The sequence below is a fragment of the Merops nubicus genome, unplaced genomic scaffold (assembly GCF_000691845.1).
Source record: "Merops nubicus isolate BGI_N331 unplaced genomic scaffold, ASM69184v1 scaffold46864, whole genome shotgun sequence".
Lineage (NCBI taxonomy): Eukaryota > Metazoa > Chordata > Aves > Coraciiformes > Meropidae > Merops > Merops nubicus.
The window spans coordinates 1,931-11,377 of NW_008604463.1; the positions used below are offsets into that span (position 1 = coordinate 1,931).

Sequence of the window (9,447 nt, forward strand, 5' to 3'; positions counted from 1 at the left end):
GGCACTTATTGCTTACAAACATGAAACGGGAAGGGCATATAAAGCAGCTGAGTTTGTCAAGTAGCTTGGAATTTGTTCCAGTTACTCCGCTGAGAGTTCTGACCATGTGTGTAAAAGAATTTGTGCAACTGAATTTTTTTCTGTGATGTAATTTCATGTTGGTACAGTGAAAAAACTTACTCAAATTAGGTTTTTTTTTGGTAGTTGGCTCTTTGTCATCTGAGGATCATGACTTTGACCCATCTGCTGAAATGCTGGTACATGATTATGATGATGAGCGAACTCTCGAAGAAGAGGAAATGATGGAAGAGAGCAAAAATTTCAGCTCTGAAATTGAAGATTTAGAAAAGGTAGGAGTGACTTGTTCTTTTTTATGTGTCCATACCTGTAGTAACTGTTCTAGTGAGAACACTCAACCTGCTCTTCCGCTCGTATTGTATGGTGCAGTTGCCTGCAGCATGCCTTTGCAGCTTGTTAAAAAAAAATAAAATCAGCTTTGGTTAGGATGTAGCAGCGCATCCTCAGAAAAAGGCCGAACTTAGCTTCTCAAACACACTGGTGTTACATTCATGTTCTTCTTTTTCATTTCGTAGTCCTTTTTCTACTTCGATAGAGGGGCCACTAAAGCACGCTTTCGAGTCCTGTCATCAAATATCACTTATCATTTCTACGATTTCTAAGTTTGATATAAGTTGTCACTGTACCTTTTGCTTATTGTCAAGTGACAGCTGGTGTTGTTGGGTTTTGCTTCTCCAGTAATCAAACAGTTTTAGGTGTGAGGGGTCACATTCCTTTGCTAAGTAAGTGGTAGTGAGATGTCTTGATTTTATCAGTTTAGGGTTTGGTGGGTGTACAAAATGACCAGCATGTTCCTTGGCTTGTCCTGCTTGGTTCTACAATCTTTAATGACATGTTTTTCCCATTTACACCTGTTGTTCATCTGTGGCCGTGCATGACCTCTTCTAAATGCCTGCCGAATGCTGAACACCCACAAATTGGTGCTGTTTGCATTACTGTTTGGTGACCCACTTACATGCAGCACAACTGCAGATTTTAGTCAACAGAATTCTGTGGAAATGTAATTTTTAGCATCAAATAGGAGGTCGTGTTTTTGTAGTCTGTATGAAAACAAATTTTCTAAATGTTGACTTGACAGTGGTTTTACTCCTGATTTTTTTTTTTTTTTCCTTTGCTCGGCTACCTTTACAATTACGCTTTTACTGATTGTGAACTTGTAATTAAAAGCAGCTTGCCAAGTGTAGTGGCTAAAATGGAGTTGTTACTCCAGAAAATTATTTTACTGCTTCTGTAGTAGAAGGAAGGAAAACTGAGAGCCATTCATCTTAAACACTTTATTACTTTAGGTCCCGATCCTGGAAAGACTTGGACATGAGTTTACGTTTACCCATTGTGAAAAGTCTTTGCAGGACTAAGACCTTAGCTGACTAAAGAAAACAAGTAATTTAATCAGTGTTTGAGTTCAACAAGAAATTTTTAAAGGTAATACAACTTTTAAAGGTATAAATATTGGGAAATATTTTTAGTATTTTTACGGCTTGAATCAGGCAACTGAAAAAAATCTCTGCTGCTTATTTTATGAATCGTGTTAAGGTGCAATCTTGATGATACTTGATCAAAAGCTGGTGGAAAAAAGTTACAAATCAAACCTTTCTCTTGATTTTTGCCTTCTTTATTTGTCTTTCTCCTAGTGCTTTCTCAGTGGTCATTAGTTATGTGGGAGATGGAGAGTTGGTATATTGGTTTAACTTTGTTGGGTCTTGCACACTTGTGCCTGTAATTATGTAGGACCGAAGCCTTCCAGTTTTTCTGCACTTCTCTCTTTTAGGGTGGTTGTTAGTGTTTCTAGGATGTCTTCTGCCCTGAAGAAGTACAGGCAAATCATGCTTTACAGTGTGAATCAGTTAAGAAGAAAATTTTAAATAATTCCTCTTTAGTTTAGTCTGGTAAACAGTTTTCTTGAATACCTTGATGGGACTTCACTATATGCCAAGAGACATGGTTATGGATAATTTTGGTCCCATGCCTAAAAGTTTTTTTGTCTTTAATCGAGATTCCTATTTTCAATTAAGCTTTTTGCTTTGTTCTTCAAAATGTGTCTTATCCTTTTAGGCCTGAACAAGTCTTTGACAATGTGTTAAAATGTTTGTTAATGCTCTTGTTTTAGGAAGGAAACATGCCATTGGAAGATTTACTGGCATTCTATGGCTATGAACCCACAATTCCAGTTATGCCAGGTTCCAATGCAGATAGCTCTCCAAGTGAACTTGCAGATGAACTTCCAGATATGACTTTAGATAAAGTAAGTCAGAATTGTTTTCACCTGTCTTATGTTTTAAAAGCAGAAATCTGCATGACCTTAAATTATATTTCACTGTCTCTTGATGTTGCGAAATATGTATCTTTGTTAATTTCAATATACAGTATTACTCTGAATTCATTCCTCTTCAAGGATAGTGAGGAACTGCTTATGATTATTACACTCAAAAATGTATAGCAACTTCAGTGGCACTGTATTACTACAAATGAGAAATGGGTAAGTTAGCAGTTTACTCTAAAAGAACTTTAAATTGGTGGGGTTTTTTTAAATAGAAGTGGTATATTTTTGTAATACATGCAGTGTCCAGAAACAGTTGGTTTCCGATACACATGTCAATTATCAAAACATTGGTGAGTAATTTGAAAATGCAGTCCAGAATTCTTTGCAGTGCTGCTTTCAAATGGGTATCATTTGGAAAGGTCTCAACCTCAGGGAGTAGAAGAGACATTGTTCTGTGTGCAGTGACTGAGGTATGTTGCCTTGCTGGTGTAAAAACCTGAAACTTTGTTTTTGTGATTTGCAAGCTAACTTTGAATTCTGAGATTTTAATCTGACTTTTGGCTGTAAATCACAGGCAGCTAGTTATTTGGATTATTAAGTATGTAGGTAGTAAGTGTATGTCAGGTTTTCTGTTTTGTTCTGTTCTGCTTTCAGTGAGTATGATGTAATTGTAAACTCCACAAAAAGTAGGGTATAATGATGGCTCTGCACATCTGATTCTCATTAGGATCCATGATTGTGTTGAGGCTAGAAAAATGTAGTTGGCTTGTTGTCTAATACAGTTCTTTCCCTTCCTAACCTCTATACAGAGATGTTCAAACATGTCTGCTAGTGGAGTAAATGTGCTTATTTTGTCTTAATATCTTTTTTAAAACCTACAGAAACATCATTTTTCTGTGTTTTGGGAAGATAACAAGTTGTCTATTATCTGTAACTGTCATCTCAGTGAAAGTCTACAAAACTGCCTGCTTTTTTTTTTTTTTTTCACCCAGAGTTTAAGGGGTAACAGCCTTTTATAGCTTTGGTATGTCTGTGCTGCAAAGAATGACAGAATTGTAAAGATTTGAGGCAATTAACACCGACAGTTTCACTGGAAGCAGTTGGAAGAACATCTGAGATGGATGTTTGTAGAAGTTACTTCTTGTGCGTCTGTTGTATTAGAAGACAAAGGGGAAATGAACCCCTGTGTTCAACTGTGAAATGAATGTTTATATTCTTCAATTCTGGAGGAGCAAACTAACTTTTTAATTGCAGGAGTATGGTATGCTAAATTTTCTTGTGGTGAAATTACTAATTTTAATTAATGAGACTTAAAATTCGCTGACTCTAAAAGGTCACCAGTCTATACTTAACAGTCATCTGAGATTTATTTTTTTTATTTTAATGATGCAGGAGGAAATTGCTAAAGACCTTTTGTCGGGTGATGATGAAGAAACACAGTCCTCTGCTGATGACTTGACACCGTCCGTTACTTCACATGAGGCTACCGACTTCTTTCCTCGGCCATTAAGATGTAGGGAACGTCATTTTATGATAATACTCAAAAACTCTTAGCATTATAGATAGCTTCTTAGTGTAAAATACCAAAGTTGCACAGTTACTGGGAATTGAGAAGCAGTCATTTGTAGAGTGTTGTACATCAATGTTGGTTTTGGTTGGTATTACTGATTACCTAAAATAATTTTACCTGGTACTGTGCTTAACTTGTGCTACAAAACACAAGTAGAATTTACCTACAAAGACAGTAACTTCATCATTAACAGTTAATGTGGTATTGAGGGACACCATGATTTTCAGTCTGCTAGTGAATTACATGAATATGTAACTCATTCTTTTAAATTAGTTGTTTCTCTACTAAATTTTTTGCTGCTGCTTTTAAGCCAGTGACTCCTCGGTGCAGTCTCTGGATACGAACTGGGACACAGTTTCTTTGTGATTATTTGCCTTCACACATTCAACAGATTTCCATAGGACTTCCTGGGGTGAGATAAGGTGGTTTTGTATGGGGTGGGGCCTATAAACCCATGGCCACCAAAATTTCACTACCCGTGGAGGTGTCTATTATGGGAAAGACCTGAGAACCCATGGCTCAGTTACCCAGCCTGGATGAGCTGGTTGTCACTGCTTGTTGCTGCTAATTTGTTCACTGGTGTATCACAGTTTTAATTTGGCAAGTATCTGAAGCTATTCCTGGGGGATTTCCTTCCTCCAGAGAAGGGGAATGATACAGGGGATACTCTGTCTCAGTCATCAGTGATTCTCACCCTTTGAATTTTGAGGATCGTGTAATAATTTGTATTGAAAGAAAGATACAAAAACCATAAAAATGATAATGCACTTTTTTCAGCTACAAAATCCCAGACTTGCTGGCATTTAAGCATTTCTTGTGAATTTTTATACACATATAATGAATATGGCACTGTAAGTGTAGCAGCTTTATAGAAAAAATTATTAGCCCATCATCTTACTGAGGATTAAGGAAGAGTCCTATTTGATTTCAGCTACTGTGGTTTTCTATCAGGATGTTACTTGCTCTGCTAGAGCTTTTGGCTGGACATTTGAAAATCCAATATCCACCATTTCAGGGAGAGAGGTGTCAGTTCTCTGTGATGTGAAGAGTTTCATCTTTTTTTCTGATTTCTTTCCTTCTCTCAGATACTGAGATAACATGAAGTTTTAAGATAAAACAGTTAATACATAATATAGGGTATTTCAAGTTTGCATTAGTTGGAAAAATAATTGACTATGATTATACAGGCTTACTGTTATTTCATGCATTCACGTTAGGTTCTTGCTTGCTACTTCTAACAACAAAAAGAGATTGTACTAGCGACTACAGAAGAAGAGCCTCAGTCCATACAGTCTTGGGTGTTGTCTCTGATGCTGATGATTCTGTTTAGCTGTGGTGAAGCTAAAATTGCAGCCCTGTTTATGAGCATTTGTTCCTAAAGTTTTGAGAGTAGAAAATAGTTTTAATTGTATCAAAACTGTAGATTCTATTCTCATGGGTATTATACAGCTATAAAAGTAGAATTCCTTCACAACCTAGTACCATGGCATTCTAAAATATGACTTGTTCTCTGGTGCACTGTATTTGAGTTGCTTGGAGTGCTCCCTTCTATTTCTTCCTATGGGAAAAAAACATTGTCTGTAAGGTATTAGCCTTTATTGAGCGAATTGATGAAGAAAAATTATCTGACTTTGTTTTAACTGACAGACATGTAGATTTTCTCAGTTGCAGTGATGGTAAGATGGTAAGTGTTCCAGTTCTGTGGTATAGAAGTGCCTTCTAACTTCATGCTAGTTTGTTATAAGTATAGATTAACAGGCTCATAGTGTCTCCCAGAATAAAAGCAGGTGCTCCTTTCAGAGGTAAAGGATATCTTGTAGCTTTGTGTTTGACCTGGAGATTGTTCACAGCTAAAACCAAACTTCTTTGTGTCTGAAGCAAACACTACGTGTGATGGAGATAAGGAGTCGGATGGTGAAGATGTAGAGGCAGACAATGGTAATTCATCTGAAGATTTGAGAAAGGTAATAATTTATGTCTTCAGAAAAAAAAGTTAATGCATTTTTCTTAGTGTTAGAGTTTAAGATTTATAGTACGTATCTGAGGTAATACCTTAGTTCTGGAATTCTCTACCAAGTGCCAGGTTAATGGCATTTTTAATGCTTCCGTACACAAAATGTTAACTTAATACCTTTCTCTTTTCATTTTTATTGCATCTTCAGGAAATAATGGTTGGTTCACAGTACCAGGCTGAAATTCCACCTTACCTTGGCAGATACAGCGATGATGAAAAGGGTAGGTTCTTCTGACTGTTTTATTTTGTTCATACGTAGCAGTTGATGGAAAAATGTTATTTAAATTTATAAGGTAATTTCAGTGTCTTAGTTAAAGTCTCAGAGACCTTAAAAAATGTCCACTAGAAGCCTGAAGTAACATGACTACATAATTATATCACATAAACATGATCCTTCCAACTTTGAGAGGACATTCTGAAGAAAGCATTGGAGGGTGGATTACAGTGTTAATTCTGAAGTACCTAGTAATATTAGGAGGGAACAAACTGTGGGTTGACAAGGAGATATTTTCCTCCGAGTACTGTAAGTGGGTTGTGAGTTTGTAACTTAGTTTACAGTGAAGATCTTCAAAGCAGTGTTTTGTATTGCTTGATGTGGGTCCTGATACACTTACTGTCTTTTAAAAAATAGGATGTTTTAGGTATGATGTTATTACAGTGTAAATTTAGGTTAAAAACTGCAGTTGTGCTAGAGCAGAATAAAACTTTATTAATAGAGTTTTATTTATCTTTTAGAAGCCTTCACTGTGAGAAGAGTGTAGCACATAGAACAGTGGAATTAAAAAAGCAAATAATGAAAGAAATTTGCTCGTGAGTGGAAAAGCTATGAAATAAAGGAACAGTTTGGGGGATAGGTTAATAAATGAAGGGCATTCTGTTTTTTTTTTTTTTCTGTAAATTTTCAATGTTCTCTAAGTTACTTGTGTACAAACTAGAACGTATCATGGCAATAATATTCTAGTGAAGTCTATCAAGCCTTTTCACCAGTATCTATTGCTTTTTTTTGAGAAGTGATCCTTTGCAATAGAGAAGAAGAATGTTCAGCATGGATGGAGTTGGAGGCAGTAGCAAGTGGATGTGTCTTGTGTTGCTTGAAAGGTGCAGGGAAGTCTCCTGTTTTCTAAAATTCAAACATGATGCTTATGGGTTGTAATAAATGAAGGAATAGGAACTAGATTTATCTGGATAGTCCTTTTATTATTTACATATCTTGACTTCTCTTCAGACAAGAATTACAGAAGTTCCAATAACCCAGAGAATGACTAGGAAGGGATTAATCTGACAGCTTTCTCTGGAATGAGTTGGTGCTAGAGAGACCAAGTGAGAATCTTGTCTGTTGGCATAGCCAAGAGCAAAGAGGTACGTCCGAAATCAGAGAGCCTCAGGAGCTCTTCTTGAGATTATCAGTCATGAACTCCAGCCGGAAGTGCTGGGTTGTTGTTGTCGATAAAGGAGGTTGAAACTGATTGTCAGCAATGCTTGGTCATTAGATTGGGTTATAGGGGTGGAGAACTCTGTTAAAGCCTCTTCTGTACTCCCTGAAGAGCTTGTGATGGCAGGCAGGGGTTGTATTTCGGCTGTGTAGTCGCAGCTACCAGAATTGTGCTAGAAGGCAGTTCTGCTGTTCTGTAAACCTTACACTTCAAACATGTCTGTTCGAAAGCCTCCCATGTTCTTAGACTGTGACAGAACTTTCATAGGAGATGTAGTTTTATTCCTTACCTTGCTTCAATGTTGTTTCTTGCAGCTTTGTGAGGGATTTTTAACTCTGTAATTTTGTATCGCCAAGAGATGACATGAAACATTATGTGCAATGTTGATCACGTCTATTGATCAGAGTAAAGGATGTGTAGTTTAATCTAGAATAGAAATGTGCAGAGGATGACAAAGGTTCAAGCCAGCTCTTGTGTATTTCAAATATATAGTTTTCCAAATAAGCTTTTTAAGAAGTTCACACGTATAAGCGTACTATGAAGGAAGACTGTACTTCCTGACTGCTTGTGAAGTATGCAGCATAAAAGTTCTTAACAACATTTAGTTGGTTGTGAATGGAATAACATACCACGCTGAGACCTAGGTTTCCATTCTAATACGTAGTTTTTGGCAAATTTTAGTTGAAATCGACCAGTTGGCCACCTCCTTTTTTTTTTTTTTTTTTTTACATTTAGTATTTGAAATATTAAAGTAATATCCTATGCTCTTGAACTGTAAACTATTGTTTATTAAACACCCGAATAAAACTGTGAATGGTTTTGGTAGTTTGTTTATAGGAAGATGATAATAGATATGCAGAATTTGACTTGAATCATCTAGACGTCAACAAGCAGTTCTCCTGTGGAGACTTCATCTCAGGAATATAGGCCATTATCCTCATGGAACCTGAATTTCTTCACTGTGTCACAGTGCAGAGTCTGCCTCTTAGCTGAGGCTTTTGGGGGAAAAGCGAACTGCAATTTAGAAGTGACATAATGGTGCTTGGTTTGATTACTTCTGTGTTCCTGTTCGTTGTCTTTGTGAAATAGCTTTTAATGCTACAACCTGGCATTAAGGGATTTCTGTTTTAACAGCCTATGAAAATGAAGACCATTTACTATGGAAACCTGATGTGATCTCAGAAAGTAAAGTTAAGGAATACCTTTTTGAAACCTCCTTAAGAACAGGAAATGAAAAAATGATTGGCAGAATTTCTGAAGGACTACATACACGGGACAATGAACAAGTATGTTATGTATCCTTTTCCATTTGTGACACATTGCTTTGTAATTAATCTGTTCTCTTTCTCTGCCTTATATAGACATCACTACTAAATGTGGTGTTTTAATTAGATAATATTTGGGTCAGGATCTTACTTGTCATTTTAAGCACATGCTCAAAATTATCAGTGTTTGAATATTGGCAGTGTTGTGATATGTAATGTTTCTTAATGCCATACTGTTGACAAATCCAGCTTTTCTAGTAATTGCATGCAGTAGTTCACATTTTCTTAACTAAACCTTGCCTCACCTTTTGGATTGTTTTGCTTTTGGTTGTTTTAAAATATTCATTGTGTATAAAGGTAAATCATCCTTTTTTACATTAGATATGTTAACTGAAAAGCTAGCTTTAGAGTTCTAGATTGGATATTTACAAACTTGGACTCTTTCTAAAGACTTTCTCTATTTTATAGGCACTGTATGAACTTCTTAAAAGTAGCCATAACGTTAAAGAAGCAATGGAGAGATACTGCTCAAATGGAAAGGCATCTCAGGGTAAGGGAGAGTACCCGCTGTTACGGTGTTACAAAAATGTCTGCGTGGGAGGAAAAAAAAAGTTAAAAAATTGGTGTGCAGTAAACCTTGAGTAAGAGTCAGATTGACAAACGCATCCATAATGTCTTTAGCCCAAATTAGGTATAATCTAACTGTTGGCCAGTTGGAAATTCCTGCTACAGAGGTTTGCAACTTGTTAAAAGCTGAACATCAAGCTTATGCCTTCCCTTCTTTCCTCTGTTGCTCTTCTAGTAGTGGCACAGACTGAGGAGAAGGG

General features: G+C 36.5%; 1 protein-coding gene across 1 annotated transcript; it reads left to right on the forward strand.

The window, feature by feature from the left end:
- Positions 1-204: 204 nt before the first annotated feature.
- Positions 205-9,170, forward strand: LOC103771694 (mesoderm induction early response protein 3-like; the record flags this gene model as incomplete). Its single annotated transcript, XM_008938997.1, has 7 exons — positions 205-350; positions 2,186-2,320; positions 3,731-3,851; positions 5,787-5,872; positions 6,071-6,143; positions 8,490-8,641; positions 9,089-9,170. Coding segments are annotated over 7 exons (795 nt in total), but the record flags the coding sequence as incomplete, so codon positions are not given.
- Positions 9,171-9,447: the final 277 nt, after the last annotated feature.